Below are 18,820 nucleotides of genomic sequence, written 5' to 3'. Positions count from 1 at the left end.
GCTGAACTGTCTAAGAATTTATCAGTTAAGTCAGTCATACATTATGAGTTTACTTTTTGTGCAAATAATAATTTTATTTATTGTGTAATTTGTTGTAAACACTGGATGGATATTGGCTATGGTAAATTTCAGAATGCAAGGGCTGACATAGTTGCCATGGCAACTTAATCATGCCTACAATATCAAAAGTCCTGACAGAATTATATATTTTTAAAAATAAATTTTATACCAAACTTTCTCATTTCTTGCCATGTCTGTCATGCCTTGAATTTTCTCTGTTCATGATTAAGAAAACCTAGATTTTCATATTTTCTGATTTGGATTATCAAACTTCACCTACAAGCACAACAGGTGTTTTGTTGTCAGTGAAATGTCAAGATTCAACACTTTATGTCCGTACATTTATTGTTGTATATTGTGTGTTTGTATTTTTTATATACTTCAGTCTGTCCAAGGTTTGAAAAATTTACAATATAGAGAGCATTTTGGTGTAAATATTCAGTTTGTTGAAAGTGTGGTTATTATGGCAACAACTTTAAAATACAGCAGTAATATTAATGTGCTGGAGCTGAATTTATCCCAAATAGAAAACTTTGTATTATTCATATGAATGCCAAAATTCAGTTTGAAAAGAAGTTAATGAACACTGAAGAATGATATTAGAGTTCATAGAATGCAATAAAAGCAGTGTAATCAGTCATATCATGCATGTAATCAGGTACAAAAAAGCATACAGATAAACTTCAACTGAACATTAAGGAGTATATGTACAAAATGTCTTCAGAAAGAAGTACAACAAGTTCTAAAAGTCAGTCATTAATATTAATGATCAATTCTGTATATAAAAGTGTATATAAATTTATATAAGGGTATAAATAGATAAATTTAAAGTCATGTACATATAAAACTTGAAATAACGAAAAATGTTGCATGAGCTAACTTGAAAAAATCCTTTAATATCAATATCGTTCAAGCAGGAAATGTGTTGTGATATTTATGTCTCGCAGAACATAATCAGTAAATAGCTTCATTTACACTTTGAATCAAAACAAGAAAACATCTATTATCAAAAGAATGAAAGAACATGACTTGAATTATTCACAAAATAATTGCATGTATTTGTCAGTAGTGATGGTATCTGTCTATATATATATATATATATATATATATATATATATATATATATATATATATATATATATATAGAGATACAAAGTATCCAGTGTGTATTAGTATATATTAGGCCCAAACAGGCTATTTTATTTAAAATTGAACACTTAGGTTATGTAGGTCAAAACAGGCTTTCATATTTAAAATTGAACACTTAGATTATACAAGTCAAAACAGGCTGTCATATATAAAATTGAACACTTTAGTTGTATAGGTCAAAACATTCTGTCATATTTAAAATTTACCACTAAGGTTATATGGGTCAAAACAGGATGTCATATTTAAAATTGAACACTTAGATTATACAAGTCAAAACAGGCTGTCATATATAAAATTGAACACTTTGGTTGTATAGGTCAAAACAGTCTGTATTATTTAAAATTTACCACTTAGGTTATATAGGTCAAAACATGCTGTCATATTTAAAATTTACCACTAAGTTTATATGGGTCAAAACAGGATGTCATATCAAAATTGAAACACTTTGGTTATGCAGTTCAAAACAGGCTGTCTTATTTTAAATTGAACATTGAGGACATCATCTTAAAATCATGATGTGTACTGCACTAGTTGTATCTTTTACAAACAAAAAGAGCATACTAGTATTTTGCAACCAAAGAAAATACATTTGGTCACAAAATTTAGGGTTTTGTCTTTTCAGCAATAAAATACTCAGGTTAGCAAATGTATTTTGTATTAAATATAATTATAGACTGGTAAGAATTAATAGAAAATACCACATCATTATTTTATTCATCTGCACAATGCCATCAGGGACATCTGCTAGAAAGGGTAGAAGGTAGGTCATTAGGGCAAATGTGATGGGAGCATCCATTTATTTTTACCTACTTTGGGTACTGAATGCCAAAGATGACAAATCTTTTAGGAATTATTCATAAATATGATGGACTGCTGTATTAATATTTAATTTTAGAAAAGCAAATTTTTCAGTAAATTATGTTTCTCCAAGAAAACTTACTTAAACAATTTACATTAGGAATATTAGCCTGCTACCTCAAGAATCCAGCCCTACTAAGAGAAAAAAATCATCTTTTTCTGTCTATCTCATATAGACAAAGGGCAGTAACTCTTGTCCAGTACCTTGTCTTGCCACCACCAGGTGACACTAGTTTTTAGCTGAGCAACATACTAACAAGTATACTGGCATGGCAGGTGTGGTTGGTAGGACTTTTAAGTAATGTGATTGGGTAAGTATTCTCAGAGAAATATAATTGACTGAAAAATTTGCTTTATTCTTCAAACACATTCCCCATTCGCATTATGTATGAAGAATAGGTAAAAGGAAGAGGTAATGCTGAGCAACCAACCTCTAACTTGGGTATCTTTCTAGGGAATGATGGCTGTATTTCCCATGCAAAAGATAACCCATTATCCTAATTAAATAAGAGACAGTCTAAGGTCACTTGACATGTGCCCCATTAGTGAAGAAGTTAAGAAGATAAATATTGAAATCTTCTTACCTTCAATATTTCACTGGCAAATCCAGCAAAGCTAATAGAATGTGTTGATTGTTTCAATTGGGTCTGGTGGTCATCTGTGCTTCCACCAGCGGACCTACCAGATTCAAGGTTTGCCTCTGCAAAGCTAAATCTCTAAGGTAAAAACTTTAGGAGCCCCCATGCTGGATGGTCAGTGATGGCTGGACAGCCCATAAAGATGCAGTGGTGTAATATGTTTGGATCCAATGGATCGAGTACAAACCCCATGTGTCCTGACTTACATGCCTGAAGACCATCCTCAGACATGTGGGTGTGGGGGGGGGGGGGCCTATGCCCACTGGGGTGTCTAAAATTGGGGCACACTCCTCCAGTGAGTCTGAATTACCAGCAACAACCTTTAGGTTGTCTTCCTTGATTTGTTCTGTCTTTCCTTCCCTTTGATGCCTTATGGACTTTTGCTTTGAACTTTGCATTTGATGCGTTTAGTAAATATTTCTCCTGAAATGACACAAGAAGAGAAAACAAAGCATAAATTAGCAATTCAGCATGTTACTAACTAGCCCAGACTTCCTCTGACCTTGCATTACACACACTGCATGTCATAGACGATATACTTTTAGTATATACAGGACAATAGTCATGGTAGACTTCCATACTCTTAAGTTGCATTTATTGCATGTAGTTGACATTTCTGCTGAAGTTACACAAGAAGAAAATACAAGGCATAAATTAGTAATTCATCATGTTACTAACTCGCTACAGTATATTCCCCATTACTAACAGAGAAATCAAAACAATTGTGTTGCATTTTGATGATTCCTAAACAATGCTTTGAATTTGTGCATTTTATGCATTAGTTGATATTTCTACTGAAACCACACAAGAAGGGAAAACAATGCATAAATTAGCAATGCAGCATGTTAAAAGTTGCTAAAACCAACTCCATTACTAATGGAGCAAGTGAAAATAGTGTCACGCTAACTCATAAATGACATGAGGTCAACAACAGTTGTTGTGATGTGGTCTTAAATTGACAGAGTCCTTAAGGTGACAAAGACACTTAAATTTGGAAGAAATTATACAAATAATGTATACTACCTGCAGGAGAATCATTGTCCCACACAAGAAATCTAAAATGAAAGTTGGATGGTCTAATTTGAACACTAAAATGGCTTTGATTGTCGGAGGTAAAATGTATGTTGTGCGTACAGCAGCAAAGCTAAAAACTAGCGATACCTGGTGGTTGCAAGGGGAGGAAATGGGCAAAAGTTATTGCCCTTAGCTTATATGACATAGACAGGAAAAAATAATTTTCATTTTTTAGTAAGGCTGGATTCACATTGTAGCTAATATTCATAACATAACGTGATTCAAGAATGTATTTGAAGGATAAATATCTTCATAAACCATGAAATTGTCACAGAGGTCAATGTCTTAATCACATGACTCAAAAGTACCAAACACAACAAATAAGGTACATTTATCTCTCATGTCACAGTGCCATTTTGTGAATTAAGTAGAAAATGTGTACATGCAGTCATCATGTGATTAATCTGGCATATTAAATGTTTTGCTTGTGGATATTAATTAAATGTCATTTTCCTGGGAGGAAATAATGAGGTAGAACATCATTTATTACGACTCTATGGTGAAATAGTGAAAATAAAAATTAAAATATATGGCAAGTTTTGAGAGCAATCATAGCACATGGGCTGTAGTAAAATGCTTGATTTCACAGTCCTTGGTTTCTTATAAAGTGCCCCATGTTTGGGCAAATTTTGCAACTGAGATGCTGCTTGTTCATGTCCTATTGTTTTTAAAATTAGAATCATCCAATTCCTAAAACCAGGTTTCTTTACATGGGTAAAACAGTGAAAGTAGGTAACAATGTACAATAAAGTGTCTTTTATGCCAGAGTGAGAAAATCAGTGTATATTAATATTCCTGATAAACAAACTTTTCTACACTATTTGCTTTGAGAATGATGCTACTGTAAGAATGATTTTTATAGCTACTGTCAGTAAGTATGATTTTTATAGCTACTGTCAATAAGAATGATTTTTATAGCTACTGTCAGTAAGAATGATTTTTATAGCTACTGTCAGTAGGAATGATTTTTATAGCTACTGTCAGTAAGAATGATTTTTATAGTTACTGTCAGTAAGAATGATTTTTATAGCTACTGTCAGTAAGAAAGTAGGTCAAAATAATAGTGCATCGAGTGGAATCATCACAATCGAGGGATGTACTAATTTGTTTATCAATATGTATAGCTTTCATTGTGACATCATAGGCACAATATTCAATCTGGATTTTTGTGCTGGATCATACCTTTAGGTTAATTTCATCCAAAAATGTCTACGTACTTTAACATTGATTTTGCCCTTTTGTTTTCTAGGTTTGTGCTACAATACTGCATCACATGAGATTTTCCTGCTGTCTACAGCAGCCATTTCCAACATTACATTCATGGACAGCCATACATGCGAGGTGTTACAGCAGATGAGTGCACCCCGTCATCTCATCCAGTGTTCAAACACCAGAAAGGCCCAGTCCATCTTTTCCAAGGATCAGGTTAATTACACTTATTAGTTCATAATAGCAATTTATATTTGTGGTGTCATTTGGGTGGGTGTGGGTGAGGGAGGGGGCTAAACTGGAAAAATTTGCAGATAATGTATTTGGTTTTTTAATGACACTACTTGATGGATTTAATTGATTGATTAATTGATTGACAGTCTTTGAATATGGTCTTTGTTTATATTTGTATGCCAGAATGGGCAAAATAAAATATATATATTCTCTCTCTCCACACACACAGACACACACACACAATTTAACTTAAACTTCATTGGTTTCATGTCAGTTGTGTCACCTTGTACCACTTACGTTCAGTACTTTTCCATGTTGACATGGTGTGATTTTGTAAGAGGACAAAATGAAACTGGATAATCCAGAAAAAAATACCCACAAAACTGTGGATGTATCATGTTTAACCCTTTCATGTGGTAGAATCTTTGATTGAACCTGGATTGAATAAAGTATGAAGAGAGTACTGCTTTCCAACCCTCTGTGAATGCATATATCTTGTTGATGATTTGATTATTAAAACTTTTATATTCACACTTTCTTCTTTATAAAACACACTTTATACTTTATACTCACACTTTATACTTTATTAAACACACTTTATACTTTATACTCACAATTTATACTCTATACTCACACTTTATACTTTATACTCACACTTTATACTTTATAAAACACACTTTATACTTTATACTCACACTTTATACTCTATACTCACACTTTATACTTTATAAAACACACTTTATACTTTATAAAACACACTTGCAACTGCAGGAGTTATCTGATGCTCTTTATACCAAGTGACTGTTTAATTTTATATTTGTATTACGTCTCTGCTTTTTGTGTTGAATTGGATACATTCTAATTTTATTGTTTGTTCAAAATTAAATAAGTTTTCTTTTTTCGCAAGGATCAACATTCATTTTTAAGAAACAGTGTTGAAACATGCTGTTTTCATTTTCATATTGGCTAAACAGATCAATCAACAGATTTTGTTAAAGTAGATTGCCAAGAAGTAAATTCACAAAGGTCAACCATTACCATACATGAATTTAATGGGACTAAAAAGTTTTAAATTATGCAGATGAGAACACAATAGTATTTGCAGTTTGTGGCACACTTGACAAATATCAACTCACTATCCAGAGCCTGATTTTCTGAGCATATCTCTCCAAACAATGAATTTTGTTTTGTTCCATGTCAGTGCTGGAAGGTCCAAAGCCATCCATAGCTGATCCAGAAATCAAAGTCATTATCCATGCTGTTTGCCATTTTCTCCGCCTCAGCCTTTAGAATTGTTCCTGGGATGGGAACAGTTGTAAAATGCTTAGGAATTTTGCCTCCTTTAAAGGCCCTTCTTCACTTGCCATAAATCCTACCTATAAGGTAAAGGCTTCTTTGATGTAGACAATGAAGACAACAGTCCATCATCCTACTCATAAGGTAAATTCCTCATTGAATGTAGACAATGACAACAACATTCCATCATCCTACCCTTAAGGTAAAGGCCTCATTGGATGTAGACAATGACAACAACAGTCCATCATCCTACACATAAGGTAAAGGCTTCTTTGGATGTAGACAGTGAAGACAACAGTCCATCATCCTACCCATAAGGTAAAGGCCTCTTTGATGTAGACAATGATGACAACAGTCCATCATCCTACCCTTAAGGTAAAGGCCTCTTTGATGTAGACATTGATGACAACAGTCCATCATCCTCTCCATAAGGTAAATGCCACTTTGATGCAGACAATGATGACAACATTCCATCATCAACTCTCTATCATCCTACCCTTAAGGTAAAGGCCTCTTTGGATGTAGACAGTGATGACAACAGTCCATCATTTTCTCCATAAGGTAAAGGCCTCTTTGATGTAGACAATGATGACAACATTCCATCATCCTACCCTTAAGGTAAAGGCCTCTTTGGATGTAGACAGTGATGACAACAGTCTGTAGTCCTACCCATAAGGTAAAGGCCTCTTTGGATATAAACAATGATGACAACAGTCCTTCATCTTACCCATAAGGTAAAGGCCTCTTTGGATGTAGATAATGATAACAGTCCATCATCCTACCCATTAGGTAAAGGCCTCTTCGATGTAGACAATGATGAAAACAGTCCATCATCCTACTCAATAAGGTAAAGGCCTCTTCGATGTAGACAATGATGACAACAGTCCATCATCCTACCCTTAAAGTAAAGGCCTCTTTGATGCAGACAATGATGAAAACAGTCCATCATCCTACTCAGTAAGGTAAAGGCCTCTTTGATGTAGACAATGATGACAACAGTCCATAATTTCAAATCTTGCTACACTCTTCAAAAATTGCAGAAATTATTAAGCATCTCACAGTCAACATTTTCAGCTGGTAATGCAAGAACCTTTTCTTCAGTGAATCATGTGCCCACACATTTCTCACTCCATCAGTAAAAACCGCATACTGATTTGTACTATCAAGATGTACCAAGTCTAGACAAGATGATTTCGACCTTCAACAACACCATGTGGTGACCCTGCACTCCCACTCTTTTTGTTCTTCTCTTTTGTTCAAGGTTGAATTAAGAAAAAAGACAGTTGTACAAGAGTTGCTGTCAATGGAGACTCATATATTTGCACATCCCCATTCATCCAGCCCATTCATCATCCCCCTTCATGATGGAACCTGCAAGTCATCCCATGATAGCAGACAATTTACAGAAGAAGGCTGAGGAAAAAACTGTGTTCCCAGTGCTTCTACTCCAGATTTTTTCTGCCATGATAGATCTAAGCAGGTTGAATCTATTTCTCTTCCAAAATTCAAGGTGCATCAATCTTTCATTCTGACAGGATAAATAAGCAACCATTCTCAACTTGTCCGGTGCGTAAATCCATATACCAATTCATGCAGCATCTTGCAAATGCCTTTGCTTCACTTCTTTGATATAGTATACCAATTCCCTGCTCTTCAATTTAGATACAGTCTAAGTGCTTGGACCTTCACCATAACATTGGAATATGCCCTATCCCTGTTCAGGATGTCCAACTACTATACAACATACTGCTACTGCAAAAATATTCAGTAAGGTTGGTTTTTGGTTCATGATATGCACAACCTTCCTTCCCTCATCCAGAGTTTAGGGTGGATGATTGATTTGGAGAAGTTGGAACTTATCCATCTTAGCATTTTTTCAATCTGGTTATGGAGTTCTTAACACATCTGAGTTTGGTGTATCTTCCTCCCAGATGAATTGAAAGTGTTATTGATGTATTGGAAAAGGTATTAATCTTGATGTCTGTTTCAGCAAGAGAGTTTCTCCAACTCCTCAGCCTATTCAGTTCAGTTCAAAACCTTGGCTCCATTTGCATGTGTCCTCTGCTGATCACACATCTAGTTTAGGGCACCATATTATGGTCTTACCCAAGATCAAACACTCACTTCTTCAATAGCAAGACAGGGAGTAGCAAGTGGCAAGAGAAGGACCTTCATATCAGCCTCATGGAAGTGAAGGCGTTCTCAATGTATCCCATGCCTTGGTGGAAAGCATCCAAGGAAAGACAGTACGGATAGTGTCAGACAGTTCAGTCTTGGTGATGTACAGGTACCTATTAAAACAAGAGGGATTTGAAATCAGCAGACATTTACTTCCTGGTATGGGAATACCTTTGTTGATGTTCCCTATATCAGATCAATTGTCAAGTCCAGCACATTCCAGGCAGGCTTAATGCCAAGGCTGTTATAGAAGAGAGGACAACTGCTGAATTTCTTGATCTCTCCACCCATCAAGTCTATGTCAAATGGAGCAGGCTGATGCTGGATCTATTTGTGACTGGGTTGAACAACAAACTATCCAATTTTGACCCCACCCCACCCCACTTCTGAGCTCAGTAGCATGGGCCATGGATGCCTTTTCAATCAGCTGGAAGTGAGTATGGGTATTTACCTTCCCTCTATCATTTCTCATTTTGAAAATAATTTAGAAAATGAGGGGCACAGACTGCAGAATAGTTCTGATTATCCCTTTACAATGACACAAGTCATGGATTAGTGTTTGGCTCAATTTAATAACAGACATACCTAGGAAAACTGTTGTGGCTCAGATGCTGTTCAAGTCACAGAGGTCACTGCTGCTCCATTTTTAGCTAGAGAAACACCTACTTAATGCCTGGCTCTTGTCAGGGATGCTGTGCACAAAAGCATTTGGAGTTTCAATTGCATCATCTAGAAGGCCCTCCACTTTGAAGGTATATGATGGAAAATAAGTTTTTCATCACTAGTGCCATGTCAGTGATGTCACACTACTACTTTCAGCCTCCATTTCCGAACTGGCTAGCTTCTTTCTTTTTCTCTTCAATTACATGAAGTCAGTCCTATCACAAGCAATAAATATTGGTCTGTGATATGAAACATGTTCAGACATCATGGAATGGAGAATATTGGCTGCAACAAGGACATTTCTGTCCAGTTTTGACATCCAGACAATGCTCACTTACATTGTTTCCAAAATGGAACCTCTCATGAGTCTTGATGTGGCTCAACTCATCTAAGTTTAAGCCCTGTCTTCATCTTGCTAAAGTAATGATATGAGACTTGCTTCCTGATATCACTGGCTTCAGCTTGTAGGGTGAGTGACACTTGTCTTAACTGCAAGCCTTTCTGCTCTGACAGCTCAGTCATTCTAATGATGCAATCTGGTTTTGTTTCTAAGAACAGGTTGTAATCACAAGGCAACTAACAAATAATTTGTCAAGATTAACATGTCAAGATAAGTGAAGCTGCAGGACCCAGAGCAGAGAGAGAATGTTCTCATTGACCTTAAAAGACTATTCCTGTTGCTTAAGGCAGGAGAGCAAGACATAACCCCACAATCACTGGGCACTTCACTAAAGGAATTCTTAAATCAGTGTGCTCTGAACTCTCACAAAGTTCAGTATGACTAATGAAGATCTCACAAAATACAAGCAGTTTCATCAAGACTATTCTTTGATGTCTGAATCTGGGACATAGTGAAGTCACTTGACCAGTTTGTCCAGTCCACATTCTCCAGCTTCTGTACAAGTGATGTGGTCTCACAAAATATGAATCTTGTTGGGCCAGTGGTAGATGTCCAGTCAGTTATCATGCCTCATTCATAAAATTACAACTGCAGACCATGGCATGAATTTGCCACTTTAACTAGATTCACCTGGGAAACTTTACAATGTTAGAAATAAGTTCATCTTTTAAGCTGAGCAATCACAGTCCGGCTGGGTGACACAGATATAGGCAGGATGCTCAGCATTTCCTTCTCCTCCTGTTACCTAATTTCCTGATGGTAATGTGCTCAGGCAATGTATTTGACAGAGAAAGCAACTTGTTTTAGTAATGTATGTTTTTCTTATAATATTTACCATATCAAATTACTAACAAAGAAGGGGGCCCCGAGTGGCCGAGTGGTCCAAAGCACTCACCATTACAGATCACTGCCATCTCACCTCTGTCTGCGTGGGTTCAAGTCCAAGGCTCGGCTAGCGTGGGTACGTGTGAAAGCCTGCCAGTAGCTTCTCATTGGTCGGTGGTTCTTCCCCGGGTTTTCCAGGGTTCTTCCTCCACCATTGATACTGGCCACCATGTATAGCCTATTTTGTGCTGAAAAATGGCGTTAAACCCTAGAACAACAACAACAACTAAAAAAGAAAGCCTCTCTTCATTCCCCATGATGCAAGCATCCTGTTGAAGGACTCCCTCAAATTAAAACTGGTTATATCCAGGATACCAGTGGCTCCCTAGTGTGTATAAAAGGGAGTTTTGAATGTTAGGGATAAGTTCATCCTTTCAGCTAAGCAGTCAGAATCCTACTAGCCGACACAGGATGCTCAGCATTTCCTCCTCCTCCTCCTATCTATTCAACTGATGTTAATGTGATCAAGTAATGTATTTGACAGAGAATAAAAAATGTTTTAGTAATTTATGTTTCTCTGATAATATTTACATGATCAGATTATTAAAATGACAGCCTCTCATCCTTCCTCATACTGCAGTCTCGCTAAAGTTAAAACTGGTTACATCTGGGATACCAGTGTCTGCCTAGCGAGTATAGAGGGGAGTGAACCTGTAAGAGTTAATTCCCTTTGTCTCTATATATATATATATATATATATATATATATATATATATATATATATATATATATATATATATATATATATATATATATATATATATATATATATGGTCAGGATGCTATTTTTTAAAGACTTTTATGGAGGGTTGAATTTGGTGTCAACAGAGAGTAGTCCCAAATGTTAATATGATATGGTCAGTATTATTGAAGAAACATAATTTACCTTAAAATTTGCTTCTGACTAAATAAAAGGCAGGCTCAACGAAAAAGAGTTGTATGGTTGACATGCCCTTGAAAATTGGTTATTAATTTAGAAAGTGACAGGTGTTAGATTGATAGTTACACTAGTCCATTGTAGTTAACTCCATTACTTATGCTGAGAGTCGATTACAGTAGAGCCAACTGGAGCAAGCAAGATCAAGTGCTTCACCTAGGGTAGAACAGATGTATCAACAAACTGCATCAAAAATGGGTTTCTTAGTCAAGCCTGGTGTGCCAATCAAGAGGTCACACTGTCTATTTGTACCTGAATAGGTCAGGGATAATGAAGTGGCTTAGCACTTCTGTGGTTCTGGCTATGATCCATTCTGTCACATGCAAGGATAACATGACCATCTATTCATAATTGCTTCCCTTCACTTTAATGACCACTCCATGTGATGATCTGAGTAACTATGGAAACAAAATATACATTTAGAGAACATGGGTTTTTATACAGTTGATTGAAATGAAATTATTTGTCATTATTCATTTATGTACTTGATATTAATCATTTTTCCTATCAGATTGCAACAGTACTAGCCAATATGGCTGTAATCGACAGTGCTAGGAATGACATTTTGCGGAATGATGGACTGAGTGTACTTGTAAGTTTTCTTCAGGAGCGGCCCAATCAGTACACAAAAGAAGCAGAAATAGCAGCCTGTGAAAGAGTCCAGCAGAAGGCTGCCATCGCTCTCACCAGGCTTTGTAGAGATGGAGAAACTGCACAAGTCATTACTGATCTACATGGTAAGGGTAGATTTTCTGTAATATTCTATGTAAGGGAAATTATTGTGGATATGATAATAAATCTGGAGATCATAAAACTGTTGATTTTGATTGTGAGCTTTTTTTTGTATCAACCAGTCTGGCAAGGATTTTTCTTGTACAGAAGTCACTTTTGATTGAGAGTGGAAACAAAGTTTCAAACTCAGTCATCAAGTTTCATGATAATCAGTGTGAGTATTGGTTTACAGAGCAATTAACTTTGCAGAAATTCAGTTTGATCATACCATACTTACCTGCATTGCAGAAATTGTCAGAAGCCCATTTATAAGCCAAAATCTGTAAAATTGTCAAGTCCAGTTATAAGCCAAAATCTGTAAAATTGTCATAAGTCCATTTAAAGGCCAAAATCTAAAATTGTCAAAAGTCCATTTAAAGTCCAAAATTTGTAAAAGAGGATCTCTGTATTGGTGAATGGGCATCACAGGATTATATTTCTCAAAATTAATGTGATATTTATGTAAGCAGTGCGCAAAATTGCTGCCAGTCCACCAGTCTGATGCCAGCCAATTTCATAGACTGGGACAAAAATTTAGTAGCCAGTCCATCTGGCCAGTTAGACTTTTAGGCATATCTAGTAAATTTAATCTCAAAATTTAAATTTTTATGCTATTGAAAGAAATATTAAAAACCAAGTGAAACATAATTAAATGTGAATTGTTTCATATGACTCTGAGTGATATGAGAAAATAAATAACTCACATGAAATCTGCCCACACTAGATACTTGTAACTCCAAACAAAGACACTTCTATGTCTATACAATGTCTGGTGACACATGCTACTTCTGATTCCAAATGTCAACTTTGGAGATATTTGGATGCCTGAAAACCACCAGAGGCTAAAAAGCCAAGGAGCCAATGCAAAAAGAACTATTCAGAAGGAATATGACACTATCAAAAGAAAATGATAGTTGGATTACAGAATTCACTTGGAGTATGGAAACAGGATGCATGCTAAGATCATGACAATGCTGTTATAATTCACTCAGTTCAGCATCACAAATGACATCTGAGGCTGTAGCTCAGTGAATTTTCACATTAGCCTCTCATAATGTTGCTAAAGTTACTGAATTCTTTTCTCACACAAATGTTGATTTTGTTGTTTTGGGATTTAATGACATTTCTCAGCACAAGATGGGCTATACATTGCAGCCAGTTTATTTGTTGGAGGAAGAAGCCAGGAAAACTAGGGTAAGAACTAACTTCATACAGGAAGCTACTGGCAGCTTTCTCACATACCCACACTGGCCACGCCCAAGACTTGGACCTATGCAGACAGAGGTGAGATGGCAGTGATCAGTAAAGGTGAGTGCTTTTAGACCAATCAGCCACCTGGGGCACTTCACATGAATGATTTCAAACCCATGTGTATCAGGAGAACAAAACTACTTGTTCATTATAACTGAAAAAGATAGATCAGTATACATGTAATCAAGCATTGCTGCCCCTGGAGTTATGAAGGAGTTCATGTGTGTGATACAGGACAAAGCAGTTATGGAAGCCATCACATGCCATAGGTAAAAAAAAATGTCCTACATATTACACAGATTATATTACAAACATATAATAAGTAAGAATGTAAATTAATTTAAAGAAAATTAGATGATGCAGTTGATATCTTAATTAGGTAAATTTGTCATCATTTGAAGATGCTGAGGTGAAAATTCACTGAGCTATATAGATGGATATCATTCACAATGCTGAGGTGAAAATTCACTGAGCGATAGAGATGGATATCATTCACAATGCTGAGCTGAAAAAACTTTACTTTTCAACTGCGTTCTGTGGATGTGGATACATTTGACCCATTTCTGATTCTAGCAATCCACTGCTTAATCACACCTTTCTACAGACCTTGTTTCACATTGAGCAGCTGTATGTTGGATACCACAGACTCATCTTTGAAGGCCAGGTTTATTTATCATACTGTTATAGTTGAAAGTCGATGGATGAGGACTGTGGTTCTTATCCAGGCCCTAATTCTCTTCACTGGTTAGATTTTGCTTGATACCCAGCCACTAAATGAGTCATGTATGGATCTGGATCATCTAGACAGTGAGCATTGTTATCCTGGTCAGTGTCCATGTTGTGCTGAATTTAATCAAATTTTAATAACAACATTGACATATTATATAAATATCTTATTTTCCGGTGTACTTTATGTTCCATGTTTCATTATATAAATAACCTTACTAAGGGCTGATATTCATGTCTACCTGAATTTACCATGGAATTATTAACTTCATTTTTTTCTTCTTGTATGATAGAAAGTATGACCATTTTACTAGGGAAGGGACCAGTGGTATTTTCAGGTTTCTAAACCTGTGGACTTGCAGAATTGGCGAGTTTCACACACTGCAAGAAAGCAAGCAATATCATTCACAAACTCTACAACAATATTGCTGTTTATATAATCTAGTACTTGTTGACCATAGTGATCACATATAGTACTAGCAACCATAGTAATCACCACATAGTACTATCAACCATAATAATCACCACATAGTGCCAGCAACAGTAGTAATTACCACATAGTACCAGTAACCATAGTGATCACCACATAGTGCCATCAAATATAGTAATCATCACATAGTGTCAGCAACTATAGTAATCACCACATAGTGTCAACAACTATAGTAATCACCACATAGTGCCATCAAATATAGTAATCACCACATAGTGCAAGCAACCATAATAATCACCACATAGTGCCAGCAACCATAGTAATCACCACATAGTGCCAGCAACTGTACTAATTACCACATAGTACCAGTAGCTATAGTAATCGCCACATAATGCCAGCAACTATAGTGATCACTGCATAGTACCAGCTACCATAATGATCACCACATAGTGCCAGCAACTATAGTAATCATCACATAGTGTCGGCAACTATAGTAATCACCACATAGTGCCATCAAATATAGTAATCACCACATAGTACCAGCAACCATAGTGATTACCACATAGTGCTGGCAGCTATAGTAATCACTACATTGTGCTTGCTGGTCACATAATGGAATGCTTGTTGATCATAGTGATCACCACATAATGCTTGCTGGTTTCCTAATGAGGTACTCATTTCCCATAATGATCACAACATATAATGATCACAACATAGTGCTTGCTGGTCAAACCCTGGAGTATATGTTGGTTACAGTGATCACCACATAATGCTTGCTGGTTTCCTAATGAGGTACTCATTTCCCATAATGATCACAACATATAATGATCACAACATAGTCCTTGCTGGTCAAACCCTGGAGTATATGTTGGTTACAGTGATCACCACATAGTGCTTGCTAGTCATGTAATGGAGTACTTGTTGGGAGATTAATTCATAGTGTTTGCTAGTCATGTAATGGAGTACTTGTTGGGAGAGTAATACATAATGCTTGCTAGTCATGTAATGGAGTTCTTGTTGGGAGAGTAATACATAGTGCTTGCTAGTCATGTATTGGAGTACTTGTTGGGAGAGTAATACATAGTGCTTGCTAGTCATGTAATGGAGTACTTGTTGGGAGAGTAATACATAATGCTTGCTAGTCATGTAATGGAGTTCTTGTTGGGAGAGTAATACATAGTGCTTGCTAGTCATGTAATGGAGTACTTGTTGGGAGAGTAATACATAGTGCTTGCTAGTCATGTAATAGAGTTCTTGTTGGCCTTAGTTATCACTACATATTACTAGCTAGTCATGCATAATGGTGCTTACTGATATAGCTGAAGTTTATGGAAAATAACTAGCATTGTAGTGTGAAAAATTGATGTTCTCTAGTATCAATGGTTACTGTATAAAGGTAGTTAGCACAGGTTTGACTAGATGACTGAATAGGTTGTTTCATTCAAGAGAAATATACTGTACAGAATCAAACTTTTATTTCCACATCACAGAACTTGACCCAAAATTTAGATCTATATATCAGACCTGGATCCAAAATTTAGTTCTGTATCACAGACCTGAACCCAAAATTTTGTTCCATATCACAGACCTGGACCAGAAATGAATTTTTGCGCAGTAACATTTATCCTACACCACAGACATGGATCAAACTTTATTGATGGCTTGTACTTGGGGTAAGGCAGAAGCTTATTATTTTGGCACAAAAAGGTCAAAGGTCAAGGTCACTGAGACTAAGAAGAAAATTAATTTGTACACAATAACATTATTTCTGCATCATATACCTGGAGTAAACTCTTTCAATGGCTTGCACTTGGAGAACGATGAAAGTATATTGATTTGGGGGTCAAGGGGTCAAAGTCACTGTGGCTGACAAAATTTAAAATGGTTTCTGCCCAAAATGTTTCAGTTTATTTTTAATGTACATCAACTCAAGTTTGGTATATAAACTGAGTAAGAAGAAGCCTATGAAATTGGGGTTAGATGGTTAAAATTACTGTGACTGCAAAAATAAATTGTTTTTGGAAGGAGAGGGCATAATACATTTTGTTCTGGACCATATACATTGACCAAAGTTTGTAGATGGTTTGGACTTAAGGAATAGAAGAGGTCTTTTTGATGTTTGGGTAAAATTGTCAAAGGTAGGGGTCTTTGTCACACAAGGAGAAGTAGGTTTTGCACAAGACTTTTGCAGTAGCAAAAAATCCCTTGACCAGATTTTGTGGATGGATTGCACTTAGGGTAAAGAATGAAACCAATACATTTGGAGGGGTCTAAAGGCCTGAGTTCAAGGTCATAATAAGTCTGAAAAGAAAATAATGGTTTCTGCACAGTAAGTTCAGGACAAGACTGCCTACCTTGACTAAAAGTCCAAGTCATTGTGACCCACATGGTCAGTAATCTCCAGAAACTATGCCCTACTAGTGCCTGCATAGAGGATTATTAAAAATAGGGAATACATATAATGGATCTTTTATGCTACTCCTGTTTAATAAAGTGATATAATTTAACCATAATTCATCTCAGTACCTGTCTGTGATTATTTTACCTGGCTATTGTTTCTCTATTTGCACTGGGGGGGGGGGGGCAAATTTTTAAAACTTTGTAGCATAGGTACTTGATCAGTGACCATCATAATACTGAATCCTTTTTCATATTGGTAATAAATTTTGTAAATATTGTGATGAGACAAAAAGTTGTTTGTACTTTTAAATATTTCTCAAATATATCTTTATTCCTTTTTAGCAGGTCCCATTTATTAGAAATGTACAAACACAAAAGGCATGTGATATTGAAATATACAACCTTATCTTGAGTGATGCAATTCAGTAGAGAAGGACACCTTGTATTCATTATTTTATATTATGTAGGTGTTGGGCATCGTTTACCCAACATCATTTTTCTACAAATTTATCGAAATATGCATAATTTATGTTCTGTTAAGATGGGATCTTTTTGGAAAGGTTTCTTGTAGTCACCCTTAACAAACTTTGTCACTTAGTACTTTTCTATTTGATTACAAATAAAATGTTATTGTCAAGAAACAATTTTTTTTCTCCAGATTTCTAGAGGGTGGAGTCCTGTTATAAAGAATAATGTGGATGATTAGCAAGATAAGAAGTATTAAAGTATACATCTATATATTCACATAGCTTTCTTTTTCTTTCAGGTATTCCAAGGCTGGTCCAGCTGTGTCGCAATATTAAGGAAAGGAACAACAGTGACGCAGTACTTGTAGCCAGCTTGGTAATTATGTCACTGTTTATTATACCCATTGTTTTTAAAAATGTTTAGAATATTGTGATTGGTTCCATCTGTCCATCCATCAACCCATCTGTCCATCTGTCTGTAGACAACCCTTTTTCAGAATTACTTGTGTGCAATAGACCAAACTTGATATGACAACCTTCCACAAAATGGTTGTGGTTTTAGAGTCTCTCCCTTGGGGTCAGTGCAAGGGTGTCAGAATTTATATATACAAACATTGCAGTTACAGTGACAATTGAAAATATTATTGAACCAAATTTTACATTAACCTTTGTAGCAGGAGGACATATATGTAGTGGAGTTTGGGTTTTGAGCCCCCTTTAAAATGGTCCTGAGGGTGGAATGAGGTGGCAACATGTAATAAAAAAATTTGTGATTTGCCTTCATTGTTTTTTATATATCTGTACTTAAAATCCAAAAATAATTCAGAATAGGTAGCTTGTGATCTTATTTGAGAAATTGATAATGTATGGTTGAAAGTGGAAAAATACAGAAAACTTACATTTCACTTGTGGAAACCTGTACTGCAAGTCATATAAGAAATATATTTTACATGCACATAATTTCAGTCCATCACTGTTGACACAATTCAAGTTGATGCTGTAGGAGTAACTCGGTCAAGCACAGTTATATACTGCTTGTCAGAGTGGTAGATAAGAATGATTTTGTGTCAAGACATATTCCTTCAAATGCCAAAGTAAAACACAAAATTAATACTTTAGTGTCTTAAAGACAAATTCCAACAGATACCAAAATAAAACACAAAATTAACGTTGTTTAAAAGACAAATTCCTACA

General features: G+C 35.8%; 1 protein-coding gene across 3 annotated transcripts in view; it reads left to right on the top strand.

The window, feature by feature from the left end:
* Positions 1-18,820, top strand: part of LOC149769992 (protein inscuteable homolog) — a 93,980-nt gene that overhangs the window by 60,619 nt on the left and 14,541 nt on the right. For all 3 annotated transcript variants that reach the window (XM_089949557.1, XM_089949559.1, XM_089949558.1), the window contains 3 exons: positions 5,029-5,204; positions 12,093-12,318; positions 17,926-18,002. In XM_089949557.1, coding sequence (XP_089805683.1) covers positions 5,029-5,204; positions 12,093-12,318; positions 17,926-18,002 — 479 coding nt within the window. The remainder of the gene's footprint in view (positions 1-5,028; positions 5,205-12,092; positions 12,319-17,925; positions 18,003-18,820) is intronic.

This window comes from Sinohyriopsis cumingii, unplaced genomic scaffold (assembly GCF_028554795.1).
Source record: "Sinohyriopsis cumingii isolate HCF-2022 unplaced genomic scaffold, ASM2855479v2 utg002887l, whole genome shotgun sequence".
Lineage (NCBI taxonomy): Eukaryota > Metazoa > Mollusca > Bivalvia > Unionida > Unionidae > Sinohyriopsis > Sinohyriopsis cumingii.
This window is presented reverse-complemented; position numbering and strand designations above follow the sequence as displayed.